Genomic DNA, 15,829 nt, shown 5'->3' on the forward strand with positions numbered 1-15,829 from the left:
CTCCTTCCTGAGACCCCCCACCCTAACTGCCCCCCAGGACCCCACCCCCTACCCAACCTCCCTTCCCCCCATTCCCCATCCCCTGACTGCCCGGACCCCATCCACCACCACCCTGACAGACTCCCGGAACTCACACCTACCCAACCCCCCCGCATTCCCCGTCCCCTGACCGCCCCCACAGAACCTCTGCCCGATCCAACCCCCCTCCCCCCACCTGCTCCCTGTCCCTGGGACTCCCTGCCCCTGGCCTTATCCAACCCACCCCCGGCCTCTTAACCATGCCGCTTACCCCCACCGGAGCTGCGCCGGGGCTGGAGCCGCGCCGCTTGGCCAGAATCAGGACCAGAGTCAGGGCCAGGGCCGGAGCCGGACTGAGCCGCGCCACACCTCCCCGCCCCAGCTTACCTGCTGCTGCTTGTTTCCAGGCTTTCCGTGCGAACATCTGATTCACGGAAAGCAGGGGAGGGGAAGAAGAAGGGGGACGGAGCGTTCAGGGGAGGAGGGGGAGATGAGCTGGGGCCGGGGGTGCAGCGGACAGCTGCCAGAGCTTGGGAACTGGCTCCAGCTCACCACTGCGCGCGGGGCCCTCTTAGGTGTGGGGCCCGATTCAGGAGAATAGACCTAAAGCCAGGCCTGAGAGCTAGGCACCTAACTGCAGTGGATATTTAGGCACTGAACTCTGAGAAGAGACATGACTTAGAAGACACCCCTCTAGTTGGCATCTCCCTTTGATTAGTTGAGGCAATTCCCCGCTGAGCATGCAGGCTTTTGTGGATCAGATTCTAAAGTATTTTTCTCTCTCTATTCATTGTACACGGAGCCTAGACACCTAATCCAGGCTTTGTGGATCACAGTGATGTTCCTATGACTTTCTAGGCAGCTAAAAGGCATCGTGATGCTCAGTATCACAATGCCCAAGTCCCTTTATGAATCTATCCTTTAGGGCTTTTCCTCACAATTTAGAAAGGTGATTTTTTTTTTTTTTTTTTTAAACCGTGGGGTAACTAAGGTGCAAGAGCTATTCTGAGGTAAAAAATACAGAGAGGTTAAACTCTTGCATTTCAGCACTCAGGAAAAGATCTGAGACAATGTTTCTGAAATAAAATCAGAGGGCAATAAGCGTGTGTGTGCAGGCACCAAAGTACAGATTTAGTGTTGAAAATAGGGCTGTCAATTAATCGCAGTTAATTCACGCAATTAACACAAAAAATTAATCACAATTAATCACAGTTTTAATTGCACTGTCAAAGAATAGAATAGCAATTGCAATGTATTAAATATTTGGGATGTTTTTCTACATTTTCAAATATTTGATTTCAATTTACAACACAATACAAAGTGTACAGTGCTCACTTTATATTATTTTTATTACAAATATTTGCACTGTAAAAATGATAAAAGTATTTTTCAATTCACCTCATACAAGTACTGGAGTGCAATCTCTGTCGTGAAAGTGCAATTTACAAATGTAGATTGTTTTGTTACATAACTGTACTCAAAATCAAAACAATGTAAAATTCAGACCCAACAAATCCACACAGTCTTACTTCTTGTTCAGACAATCACTAAAACAAGTTTGTTTACATTTACGGGAAATAATACTGCCTGCTTATTTACAATGTCACCTGAAAATAACAACAGGTGTTTGCATGGCACTGTTGTAGCTGGCATTGCTAGGTATTTACATGCCAGGTCTGCTAAACATTCGTATGCCCCTTCATGCTTTGGCCACCGTTCCATAGGACATGCTTCCATGCCAATGACTCATTAAAAAAATGCATTAATTAAATTTGTGACTGAACTCCTTGGGGGAGAATTGTATGTCTCCTGCTCTGTTTTCATTGCATTCTGCCATATACTTTGTGTTATGGCAGTTTTGGATGACGACCCAGCACATGTTGTTCAACTTAAGAACACTTTCACTACAGATTTGACAAAATGCAGAGAAAGTACCAATGTAAGATTTCTAAAAATAGCTATGGCAATCAACCCAAGGTTTAAGAATCTTAAGTGCCTTCCAAAATCCGAGAAAGATGAGGTGTGGAGCCTGTTTTCAGAAGTCTTAAAAGAGCACCAGTCCAATGTGGAAACTACAGAATCTGAACCACCAAAAAAGAAAATCAACCTTCTGTTGGTCTCATCTGAATCAGATGATGAAAATGAACATGTGTCAGTCCGCACTGCTTTGGATTGTTATCGAACATAACCCATAATCCACATGGAAACGTGTCCTCTAGAATGGTGGGCAAAGCATGAAGGGATATATGAATCTTCACCGCATCTGGTACGTAAATATCTTGTGACGCCAATTACAACAGTGCCATGCAAACGCCTGTTCTCACTTTCAGGTGACATTGTAAACAAGAAGCAGGCAGCATTATCTCCTGAAAAGGTAATCAAACTTGATTGTCTGAGCGATTCACTGAACAAGAAGTAGGACTGAGTAGACTTTTAGACTCTAATGTTTTATATTATTTTCACTTGTGTGCATTAAATGTTTATTATAGAAACTGTATGGCCTAATATACAATGGAAAGAGACTAAAAGAAATAACACTTTCATTCAGGGCTTTACATACAATAGGTCTGAGGTTTAACTCTGTAGAAAGTTTTTCCAAATTACAAAAATACCGTTATGTGTGTCCAAATTTGAGAGAGATTTCACAACGGTAGCAAATTGTGGTGAGATGGCTCCCCATCTGTCACAATTTGTTACCCCTGGACCAGAGGATTGGGAAAGATGATAGATGGGGATTTATCTGTCACAATTTACTATCACCACTTACCATCCCTGGAACAGGAGATGGGGAAGGTGAGAGGTACCATATTGTGAGGGGAAAACCCCAGTCATCACAACTTGCTATCCCTGGACTAGAGAATGGGGAAAGGGAGAGGCTGCAAGTTGTGACAGGCCAGCAAAAGAGAACACCTGGGTGTCAGTAATTGCTACCACTAGCAAACTGTGCCAACAGCGGTTTGTAACTATGCTGGGCAGGGACCCCCCTCACCATGCAGACGGTGACAGGACCCAGCCCCGCCCAAGACGTTGGAGACCCCTCACATGGCCATGGAAACAGCCACAGTGTAATGTTATGGCATGTGGCCAGGGGGCTCGGGAGGAGCCCCCACCTCCCAAAGGAAAAGGGTGCATCTAGGAGAGCAGCAGAGCCTGGTAGTCAGTGCCCTCTACCAAACACTGGAACAGCATCTCAGCATGCAGTACTAGCCACGCTGGCCACTACTGAAGATAGTGCGAGGAGTTGCGGTGTTAAGGGGAAGGTGAGGGATACGCAGCTGTGACAGGGTGATCTGGTGCTGTATGGAGTTACCTTAATGACAAGTTAAGCAGAAGAGACATGCTGAGACAGTAAGTAAAGTGCACATGCCAACCTGGACATTTAAAGCCATACTGACCAATGTTTTCAAATTACTGTAATTTTCCCCAATATTCCTCCAATATTCCCAAATGCAAACCTCACCCCTTCCAGTCCCATGACATCCCCACTGCCCTCCAATACCTCTACTGCCATCCACAGTTGTCAACTTTCATGTGGTAAATAAGCACCCCGACTTTCACAATAAGCCAAAAATCAAGCTAATCCCATTTCAAAACAAGATCAGAACAAGCCAATCCCTAAGAACCCCAACACTCTATGTGACTAGATCCCCCTGACATGCAGTCTGGGACTGTGGTGGGCCCGCTGTGCACCCCTGACTCTCTCCCCCCTCCCTTGCCCCTGCTTCCCCCCGACCCACCCCGCTTGCCGCAAGCCGATCAAAAAAAGAAGCAACAAGCTACAAGACAAAAACTAGCCAACAAGCAACTCACAAGCCAATTAAGTCAAAAACAAGGCCAATTTCTCCATTTTTTTTCGGCTTTAGCATGTCTTCTGCCATCCCTTCCCCTCACTAATACCTAATTCAGTCTCCCTGCCCCCCACCCTCCACCATTCCTCCATGCCTTGTACTCCACTGAACACTTAGCAAGGAGAGCAGAGGTGAGGTCCCTCCCAGCAGGGCTATGATAAGCTTGCATTTGTGGAAGTAGGGCTGCAACACCACCTGGGAAAGCAGAGACAAGATGTTTGCTCTCAGCAGGTGGTTTGTAGAACAGAACCATGCAGGCCCACCATCTCCCTTCTGCACCACGTCCCAGGAGAGGAGCAGGCACATTACCCCCTCTGCAATACTCTCCCACTGCATCCATAGGTTGGGGGAGAATGGGGCATGAACCCACTGCCTGATCCCCAAACCCTCGCTGCTGCAGAGTCCTGGGGTGAAAGGGGCTATTCCTTGCTCCCTGCTGCAGCCACAGCCTGTGGAAAATGGGGCATGACCTTGACATACCAACTACCACCCACCCCCTCTGCCTCCATCTCATGCTAGCAAGACACTGTGCCATCTCACCTCTGCCACTTCAAATCTACTCCCATCCTGCCTTTAGCTGCTGAGCCTTTGGCCAACCCTGCCTCTCCCACACTCCCATTGGCAGAAGCAAAGCAGAGAACAACTACATCAGCTAAAATCTTGGGCATCAACAGCCACACATGTGCATCAGTCTGTCTCAGGGTATGTCTACAATGGGGGGAACCACAGCAGCAAGTTTAAGAGTCCAGGTAAACTGAATCAAGCTCATGCTACAAGGCTAAAAATTATAGCCTAGACATTCCCCGACTCAGACCCATGTTCCCCCTCTCACCCATTGTGACTCTGCTATACAGACTACAAACTCCTCAGGCAGATCCTGGTTGTGCAGTGTCTAGGACAGTGGCTCTCAAACTTTTTTTACTGGTGACTCCTCACACAGAAAGCCTCTGAATGCGACGCCCCTTATAAATTAAAAACTTTTTAATACATTTAACCCATTATAAATGCTGGAGGCAAAACGGGGCATGGGGTGGAGATTTACAGTTCGCGATCCCCAATGTAATAACCTCACAACCCCCTGAGGGGTCCCGACCCCCAGTTTGAGAACCCCTGGTCTAGGACAATTGGGCCCTAATCTCAACAGAGCGCTCTCAAACATAGCACAAGGCCTACGCCCCGGTTAAGAACTTTACAAACCCAAAGTTCATATTTGATCTGCCCTCTTAAAGTATATGATGCAAAGAGAGAACATAGCTGTAAAGACCAGAGCATTTTGCATACCAGTAGTCAAGTCACCCTATTTGCATCAAGTAATAAAGATGAACAGCAACAGGAAACACAGAGCATTGGTAACATGCCAACAACGTAGCAAGAGGAGGTTTGGAGCCAGACATCATTGAAATGCCTTGTTTGATGAACTGACTGAATTTCATTAATATTCTGTTCACTCTGTTTTTCAGTGATAATACCTGTAATAAAGAGATTAATGGTTAGTTCCCATTGACCATCTCTCCCCACTGCAGTTTTATAATCCTGTAGCCAGTTTTCAACACATGTGAATGCTCCTACCCAAGTCAGCCTGAACTAATTCTGGGAAAGTCTGATATAATGTTTCATTGAAATGCTTCACTAAAGTTCACATGTATGGCAACCCCTTTAGCCACTAATTCTGTAACTTTATAAAGAGCAAAAAAGTGTTTGCCTGGAAAAAAACAGGAATAATCTAAAAGCACCAATTTATGCGAAAAACAGTTGAATGTTTACAGCTTGTCTAAACATGGCAAAAAGGGGACATGATTAGAGCCCTGCAAATCCACAGATATCCGCAGATCATTTTTGGGAATCATGGATCGGATGTAGATGTAAATTGCGTACCCGCTCAGGGTTCTAGACATAACAACTTTCTAGAGTATTTGAAGGATGAGACACCAATCAGAAAGTGGTGGAATATTTTGTGGCACAAGGGACATAACTATAATAATGGGATAAAATTGAGAAATTAAAAATGTGAATTGAATAGCAAGAAAGACTTCAAAGCAGATCTATAATTTTAGAAGCGTCAATGGAAATCATGTAAGCCATGCTTCAATATGCAGCAAAAAGTTAAAATACAAAATGAAACAGGGAGCGTTTGTAGCATCTAGCTGGCCACATTTCACTTAAGATGGGAAAATTCTATAATACGCTGGAGCGGATGCTACCGAAAAAAGCCATGGCAGGAACAACTGGTGACACTAAGAGATAACATTGATTTAAAAACAGGAGAAAATGAGCTTTTGGATCTCTATTTCTTTAATAGAGAGTTGTCTTGTCTTCTTGAATGGAACTTGTGGTTGACTAAGACATGATGCTGTTGTAGGATTATGACAAAAGTGATCATCATTAAGTTCACTAGTTTCAGAGGGAACAGGAAGTACTGCAGAGAAATTCTGTGATAGATAACCTATTTCAGGACAAACTGATAAGTGGAAATCTTATGCAATTCAATAAATACAAATAAGTTTCTAACTTCTTAATTCAAGCAGGTTAAAGCAATGGAAGTTTCCATACATTTTTTTTTTTAATTTAATTTTTTTTTTTTGGCATGGCCCATACAGCATGAGCAAAGGTCCTTTGCTCACTATCATTAAATATTCTTTTGCTTTGTACAAGTTGAAAACATCTTAAATTGGACAAATTGTTGGATACAGACATATTCCAGAATTCCAATATCATCTTTTTCCCCTTTCAATTAGTGACCCAGGAATAAATTCTGATGAAACCTCAATTAACTGACAATTATTCACCATTCAGCTACATAAATCAGCATGTACACTGCCTAATACATCAATTTTAGGTAACACTAAAAACAATATATTATTGTATTATGGTGAAAATCTTTATGGCATTAAAGAAGATTTTTATATTAATTCTCTCTCACTAATGAATCCCTTTCTGGTAACAGGCATTGCAAAAAAAAGTCTGACTCCTGCGATCAAGACATCAATTGGGTTCATCCAGTTGTTACAATGAATACCAAATGAATAAAGATCGCCAAACGATGTTATATTTGGTTAACACTTGTTTTGCCTGGCAGGCTCCATGCTGTGAAATTCATAATCAAACATTCTTTATGTGGGAAGACTACCTATAAAACAAGTAAATATGGCATTTGTAAAGTCCTCATTTGCATCTCTTTCAGCAAGACCACAAAGTGCTTTCATTAAATGATCTACAGAAGAAAAATAGTTGGTTTTGTGTCTTACTTTTTTATGATACATAAAGAAGTACCAGGAATGTCAATTTGTTTTCTGGTTTTACTGTATGACTCAGATGTTTTGGATGTGGACTATAAACTCTCTCAGCCCTCAGCTAAGGGACAGCACTATTGCATCTTTAACAACTGCTTTTCTCCCAAATTTTTTTTTTTAACTGCCTGAATGAACAAGTGTAAAAAAGTTTTAAACAGTCTATATAAAAAATAATTTCCTGGTATTAGCAGGCTTTCCGTATATATTTCGAGTCTTCTCTGTATGTCATAAAGAAGCAAAGCAGACAACACAAATCCAAATTTCTTTGCAGGTCATCTTTAAAGTTACTTATAAAAATTATCACTTAATTCTTGTAACTGTTTGCAACTGGCTGTATAAGGCAATGTCTACACTACAGGGACTATATTGGCGTAACTACCAGCGCCGAAGTTTTGCCGGTACAACCCCATAACATAGACATAACCTACAACAAGAGGATTTTTTCCATTGCTGTAGGAAAAACCATCTCCCCGAACGATAGTAAGTAGGTTGATGGAAGCATTCTTCCAGCGATCTAGCTACATCAGGCATCATGTCGGAATGGCTACGGTGCTCAGGAGTGTGGATTGTTCACACTGCTGAGCACCGTAGGTACATTGACCTAAATTTTAAGTACAGACCACACCTGAGTATTGTAAACTGCATTCCAAACTGCAGATCTGATGGAATGGAAGCACTATAAACAGTATGTTTGGACTAGTTCACTAAGTCTTCATGTGAAATGACAACCATTGTAAAGAAAAATAAATTACAAAAGAACAAAAAGTTGAATGTCCCCTGTTCTACAGGCGGGACTATGTGGACCAGCAGTGCCATTATCAATTCTCACCCATGTTCTGTCATCTATGGCCATAAGCAGAAGACAAGACAGTTTTCAAAACCTGATTAAAAAATTAAGAGGAGAATCCATAAAAGCAGAAGTTAGGTTTGCGACCTTTTGAGTCAGATAAGGGTATGATATTCAGCATCACTGGCTTTACCTCTGGCTCTTATGTAACTAAAGTATTAGGAGTGTCCTTACTATTGTTTAAATATGTTTTAGCTATGCCCTGTTGAGACTATTAAAGCAATATCTTGACGGTCACTCCAGTCCAGAATATTATTCAACAGTCATTTAAATGCCTTAATAAAATCTCCATGATCACCATAATTTACTTGAAATGACCTAATAAGAGTCTGCAAATCACATCAACTCTTCAGTAGAAATGCACAGAAGCACGAAAAAAAAACACAGGCTACCTGAAACATATACTATTGATCTTTCACTGTGGCAGAGTATGTTATGTAAACCAAAATACTCAAACTATGCAAGTTACAATGGCTTACACAGCCAGCATTTTAGATAATATTTTCTAAAACATGATCTAAATCAGCAGTCTAGGTACTGTTTTAAACTGCTACTTCTGATATGTAACCAAATCTTTTGTCTTTCTTAAAAGTTCCTTCCCGTTACTTTTGTTTTCCAGTCTTCTTGGGAACCCTCCATAGACGAAGAGCCCAAAGTGTCAAGCAGCACCCATTATCCATGTGGACTTATTACTGTATACTAGCTACCATTTTCTGTAGCAGTGTCTGTAAGCAGCTTTACAGAATTATAATGTTCTCCTAATCCATATGCGTGTCTCATATACCTAAAAACAAAACAAAAAAGCAATTTAAAAAATATTTAACTAAAATTAAAATATATGTAATATACATATGTATAAATATACCTATTTTCTACTCTCAGATAGTTTAAAGACATTCAATTAAAGTTCAAGTCAGCATGAAAAATGTATTATCCTGGAAACCATGGAAGTTTGACTGCATGTTTTCATGAGAAAGGAGTGTTTCTTTAGTTTTGCTAATAATGATAAAACCTACATATCATTAATGGAGCTTTTATATAAAATAAAATGTTAAATCCATTTATAATTGTGAATAAAATCGCTTTTGTTGAATAACTGAAGGCTGCTAACGAATCAGTCAACGGACAGAAAAGTGACGGATGTCTAAGTTCCCTCTAAGCTGCCCAGCCGCCTATTAAGCCCTGCACAGGGGCTCAGGCGGGGAGAGGAGCCCCTCCCCGCCAGCCCCAGCATGGACCTGCCCTGGACTTGCCGCGGCCAGGGGAGAGGAGCCCCTTCCTTAGCTCAGCCCAGCCCAAGCCCGCCAGAGCTGCCACAGCCAGGGAGAGGCGCCTCTCCCCCGGCCCCGAGCTGCTGCGGCGAAAGAGGACTTGGGGGGGGGGGGGGAGGGAAGACCTCTCTCCCCACTGCAGCCCCAGGGCAGCCTGTACCCCAAACCTGTCATCCCCAGCCCCACCCCAGAGCCCTCACCCACCACCCACACCCCAACCCTCTGCCCCAGCCCTGACCCCCCCACACACTCTGAACCCCTCAGCCCCACCCCCACCACATGAATTTTGTCATGTAAACCAATATGAAGGTAATGTGTCACACATCACCTCCATATTGGTACACATAACAAAACTCATTCTGCACATGGATGTACAAAATTAGAGCGAACAATGAGAATGAGCTTCTTTAGTTTCCTAACCTGATTTATTGATGGCTATTTTGCATTTTCAAGCCAATTCGTTCTGTAACATTCTCTAGTCAGACAAGCTAGATAAAGTATTGCAGTCACTTACTATCAGTCCTTAAATACTCTCCTGTGGGAAAAACATGATTAAAAATAGGAATAAAAATATCTACTTACACTAGTATTAATGGTTTGCTTGAATATTCTTCACCAACAATAATGGGAGGAGAATCCATTTGCACTACTTCAATTGGTTTTTGCAAAATGTGTGATAGAGCCCTTAGCTTTAAGACAGGAAAACAATATGCTGAGAAGTATAATTAAATACCATGAAAAATACTTAGTTCTAACACACATATCATTAAGTCAGTTTAGGCCTGAAATGTAGGGGTTTTTTTTAGAAGTGAGATTTTACACAATCTTCCTGAGGTTAGTTTTTAAATTCCTATGAAAAGTTTCTATGAACCATCTCTTGCTTTGTTGATAAAAGCAATGTAGCACGGTGCTAGTTCACAAGAACTCGAGAGAGCAACTAGTCTATTTTCAATGCAGAAACGGAATGAAATGCAAAAACAAAGTGTAAGTGCTAAAAAGTTTTTTATTTCAGTTTTAATTATAAATCTCACTCTCTAATTACACTTTGCTGTATGATATACTTCACAGCACAGCAAGCTGTTGACCCTGTTTAAACAAAGAAAATAAAACCAGCTTTCTGTCTCTATTTTTTATTCTCTCCCTCCATGTTGTCAACCATCACATTAGAAACCCCTGTTCTATAAGTTTTAAAGACTTAAGCTGCTGTAAGCAATACAGACACAGACAAAACCGGTAATGCTCTGAGAAAATATTTGTCCACAATGTAAAGTTTGTCAAGAGGTTAAAAATGGGAATAATGATACCTACTTACTTTCTTTGTAAAGTGCTTTGAGATATACTGATGAAACACGCTATATAAGAGTAGGTATTGTTATTATATTTCTTTACAACTGTGCTAGATTAGGTCTCCAGAAATTTTTCTATTACAGAAAAGCCGCTTCTTTGAAGTGGAGAAGGGACATTTCTAAGAATTTGTATCTAAAAATCCATTAATTTTCAACCACTTCAGAGTTTCATCAACAAAAATAAACAGTGCCATACTTACTTCCAGCTGACCACCCCAGGCAGCTGTGTTGACTATATCATCACAGTACTTTTCAAACTCCCCTGCAGGAGGAAAAAAAAAAAAAAAAAAAAGGAGTAATCCTCTCAGTAAATCTCTTTCCTGGATGTGGGTGGGAAAGATATTGATGAGATAAATTAAAAATAAATGCTGGCTTGTAAAAGTAGAACATAATGTAGGGGAATAAGAATATTTAAGTGCAGAGAAAGAGAAAACAAATAGGAAACGAACATCTACAACAAAGGAAGAAGTATAGTATGTTCTCTTATTGAAAAGAAAAAAGGAAAAAGGAGAGCAAAGACAAGTAAGATAGTGTAGTAAAAATACAGGAAACAGCAAGTTATATTTTAAGCATTTCTTGAATAAATTTTATGAACAATGTGATCTTATTAAATACCGTACCCAATAAGTGGTACACAATGGCTTTAAACTGCAGGAGTCATAGCTTTGGGAGACAGCGTGCAATGGAAATATCTTTCTATCTAATTACTAGGCTTGGCTCTTGTGCAAGATAGATGTCAGATAATTTTCAGGTCCTGTAACTAGCTGCAGTTCTCCAGACCCCAAAAATGATTAGGGGTCTGGAGCACATGACTTATGAGGAGAGGCTGAGGGAACTGGGATTGTTTAATCTCCAGAAGAGAAGAATGAGGGGGGATTTGATAGCAGCCTTCAACTACCTGAAGGGGGGTTCCAAAAAGGATGGAGCTCGGCTGTTCTCAGTGGTGGCAGATGACAGAACAAGGAGCAATGGTCTCAAGTTGCAGTGGGGGAGGTCCAGGTTGGATATTAGGAAACACTATTTCACTAGGAGGGTGGTGAAGCACTGGAATGCGTTACCTAGGGAGGTGGTGAAGTCTCCTTCCTTGGAGGTTTTTAAAGCCCGGCTTGACAAAGCCCTGGCTGGGATGATTTAGTTGAGAATTGGTCCTGCTTTGAGCAGGGGATTGGACTAGATGACCTCTTGAGGTCCCTTCCAACCCTAATATTCTATGATTCTATGTTTTTCTCCAAACTGACTGGGTTGTTTATTTCTCAGTAAACTGAAATATGTAGAATCCAGAGAACATTCCCTTCTATGCATGTCTCCAGAAGACAGTTTTAAGGCAATCCCCAATCTTACTTGCAAGTAAGATCTGTGCTCTTATAAATGAAAGGAATTAAAAGTGTAAAATTAGCTGAACTCTTCATAAAAAACACTATTAAATATGTTCTGGGTGAAGAATAAACTGAACAAAATTATACACTGCAATACAAAAAGCATTTTCTTGGAGAAAAGCAAATTCTTTTCCTCAGCAATTAAAGAAAATCAGTTTGGATTTCAAAAAGGCTATCATGGTTAAGATTTATGAGGCATACTGAAGATTTATCTATTTTGATACGCACAAAATAAACCTACCAATAAAACAGAAAGGTAATTTAAATTTAAGAAAGGACGTTTAGCCTAAGACAAGATAGAGCCAGCCAGAAGTGCTACCGTGCTGCTAACAACACTGCAGCAGTACCTATAACGTTGTCTCTCTCCGGGAGCTAATATGAGGAGGCAGGGACTATGAGGATGCTAGCATCACAAGAGGCGAACATGCAGACTAGCTAACTTTCACAATACTGTACTAATACTCAGCTCTACGGAACGTGGTAACTATGTGAACAACACTTGACTCCGGACTCTCTAACTGCCATGTTAACAGGAACAGCAAAACATACCACACTTTTCTATATCATGGTTCCATGGAAGTTTACGCTTTTATTGAAAATACTTTTGAAGAGTGATTTTTTGGGCTATTGAAACATGCTTAAAGGCTCCCTTCTGCTAAATGCCTATTCTAGATACAGGATATCAACAGTACTACTGAGCAGCTTTAAAGAAAGAGCTATTTTGCTACTGAGGCATAGATGACTTGAAAGCCATTGTCCAACTAAATTTTCATTATTTCATGCCAAAGTCAAGTTTACAATGCATGTCTCCTGGACAGCTTAATCAAAGGCATATTTTTTTTCAAAACAAGATTCAGCAAAGAGAATAGTAACATTGATCCCTGCAGGATTTCAACTGTAAGCAAGATTATCCTTATGTTAGAGATCCTATTTACATTACAATTTTAGCTCACTCATGGAACATGATTACCACACCATTGTTACCTGGTCAAGATGTAACATGGTTCCATTTTGTATCACAGATGATATTAACTGTTACATAACCAGACTGAAGTTACTTTTCCTGCGTGTAGACAAACATCTTCAAGACATTTGCTTAGTTACAGAGGAGATTACGATCCTATCTACACTGCATGACATACAGTGTCATGGGGGGGGGGGGGGACAACCATGCTATAACTGGTCACAAGTCAGCTACAACTGTAATACTGATAAGCTCCAGAACTACTGGTAACATTTGTAAAAAGACACTTTTTAAGAACCATTTATTAAACTATAATTCTTACCTCGGCTATACATGTCTCCTGTGTTGGGATTTGTTAGAAACGGCAGGAAATCATCAACATGACTTTGCATATACTCTGCTGTTTGACTTCTCAGGGTTGCAACAGTCCAGGAGTTTTGCTGATTCTTGAGCTGGTCTTCAATAGCTCTGTACATGCAGTGGCCATCTGATGGAATCTGTTTAATCGCCAACTGCCTTGCTGCCAATATCTGAGCAAGCCTTTGACTTTCAAGATGTCTGGCTCCTGTTAAATTTTCTATCTCAGCTTCAGCTATCCTTTCTTCTCTTTCCTTCTCCAGTGCAGCTTTCTTCTCCTTGAACGGAAAGCACAATAAAGATGCTACAAGAGGATGTTGATTTCATATGAAAGTTATTGGAAAAATAATGTTCAAGCTCACAAGGGGTCCTAAGTGTCTGTGCAATTCTTGGTTTGCGGCTCAGATCTATGACATTCAGAATTTTGTTGCTCAGATTTAGGTCTGTGCATTACCAGTGTGCCACTGAAGGAAGGTCAGTATCTTTCCAACTAATAAATATACTGAAATTCACCCTTTAGGAAAGAATAACCTTTGTATAGTAGAATTAGCAAGTTAGACTAACACTTAACTTTAGGCACTAGCTTGAAAAGTATCTAAATCCAAAGACAGCTAATCTCTTGTTTATTTAGGTGCCTAATTTTAGGCATACATTTGAAAATTATGGCCTATGTGTCTATCTTGAAGCTATGATATAGTGAAGCATCAGTTCATGAAGCCAAATTGCAGGAACATAAGAAACATAAGAATTTTGTAGAGCAAATACTGAGAGACACGTTGCCTGTTTCACTAGAGGACTTTTTTTTATTTTGTAGTATTTCCAAGATTTTTTATTTTACCATCTGATCTCAAGATAAGTGGGCTCAGAAGTTAGTACTTTGATGGAAGACCTTCAGAAAAAGTGCAGAAAGAAGCATTGGCAATTTAGTAGATAGCACTCTAAGTCATTCATCTTTTGGAGGAGTTATAAAATTGAAGCTCTGAATACCTGTAGTCCTTAAAAATCTCAAAATATTTTTTGTGTGAAAAAGATGGATAAACTCAGCTGCCAATTCCAGCTGAGATAATATACTGGCTACCCAAGTGTTGCCTCTGCATATTCATGCTTGTGGGGTACTTCCTTTAACCAGAACTACTCAGCTTTAAGAACCTTCTGGAAAGCAATACGTACTGTTGCCAAGCAACTTCCCTCTTACAGCACAGGATGTCATGAGATTATAAGAGGCTCATACAGGCCCAAGTGCCTCAAGTTTCTCCTGCTAAACCCCAGAGTCCAATGACAGAAGAATTCCAGGTAGAGTGAATGCACAGAGGTGACATCCTCGAAGAGCCACAGTTATAATGGTAAGTAGTATTTATTTCTTTAATAAGGCTGCTACATTTTCCCACTCATGCCAGTGGGTTCAGGAATTCGAATTAAACAAGGAGTAGAGAAATGCCAACCCAAAGAGGTCCAGATGTCAACTCACAAGTAGTGCTGTTTAAAAACACTTAAAGCACCAAGGTAGCACCCCTTCAGATTTCTAACATCAAATCATGCAAGTAACCTACCAATTAGAGTGGGCTAAAACTCAAATTCTGGTTTGTGGGAAATTTTGATATTTAGTTTCATTCCAAATCAGAACAAAACAAAAATTTTCAAAGTTTCCCACAAACCAGAAATTCTGAAAATTTTTATTTCAGAAACATCAAAATGTGGTGTTTCTGAAATAGAGTATGTTCCCTGGGACTCTGGCAGGTTGAAACTGACAAGAATTATGTTAATTTCAGTCAACAGCTGGCAAGGCTCCCAGCCCCAGCATGCAGACTGCTCTAGGGCCAGAGACCCTGGGCTTCTAGACTCCCTTGCCAACTAGCTCCCATGACCCCACTGAGGAGGAGTCAGCTGGATTTCCCAGGACTTCCAGACTCCCTACTGCAGAACCAGAAGCAGAGAAGCCCAGAGTGTCCTGGCTCAAGTAGCTCTCAGGGCTTCCTTGTTCCCTGCACCAGACCAGAGTCCAGATTGGCTAGAGCCAGTGCTTCCAGGCTTCTAGCTCCATGGTAGTAAGACTGGGTGCCCTGATGGTTCTCAGGGTTTCCAGACTCCTGGCTCTAATGTAGGGACCTTGGAAGCTCTGGCATGGCATAGCTGCCCTGGAACCACTGACCCTGGATGCGCTGGGGTCCCTGACAGAGATGCCCTTAAATCACAAACCCTAGAATACTGGGGTCCCCCAGCAGCCTGCCAGGAAACCAACTTGTGGTTCAATTGAAGTTTGTCAAATCCAAGATGGGTTTGTTGAATTAGCATTTTCTGATGAAACTTTTGTCAGAAAATTCCCAATCACCTCTACCACCAAAGATGTGTTAGACTTGGTAGAGCCCATTGGGAAGATGTTTGCATTTCTTTAGGGATTTAAGTAAACTTAATGGAACTAGCAGGTGTTGAGCCTAGCCACGTGTTAGTAAACGCATATGCTGGTGTGAAAATGCCCGCACTTCTTTGCAGAAAAACATTTAAACTGGTATCA

The 15,829-nt window shown here is 41.3% G+C and overlaps 1 protein-coding gene across 1 annotated transcript in view; it reads right to left on the reverse strand.

The window, feature by feature from the left end:
* Positions 1-1,126: 1,126 nt before the first annotated feature.
* OTUD6B (OTU deubiquitinase 6B) overlaps positions 1,127-15,829 on the reverse strand; it is a 31,644-nt gene continuing 16,941 nt past the window's right edge. The window contains exons 4-7 of the mRNA XM_054018012.1: positions 13,283-13,595; positions 10,821-10,882; positions 9,857-9,963; positions 1,127-8,787 (exon numbers count right to left, since the gene is read on the reverse strand). Of these exons, the coding sequence (XP_053873987.1) occupies positions 8,703-8,787; positions 9,857-9,963; positions 10,821-10,882; positions 13,283-13,595 (567 nt within the window). The 3' untranslated portion in view covers positions 1,127-8,702. The remainder of the gene's footprint in view (positions 8,788-9,856; positions 9,964-10,820; positions 10,883-13,282; positions 13,596-15,829) is intronic.

The sequence above is a fragment of the Malaclemys terrapin genome, chromosome 2 (assembly GCF_027887155.1).
Source record: "Malaclemys terrapin pileata isolate rMalTer1 chromosome 2, rMalTer1.hap1, whole genome shotgun sequence".
NCBI classification, from domain to species: Eukaryota; Metazoa; Chordata; order Testudines; family Emydidae; genus Malaclemys; species Malaclemys terrapin.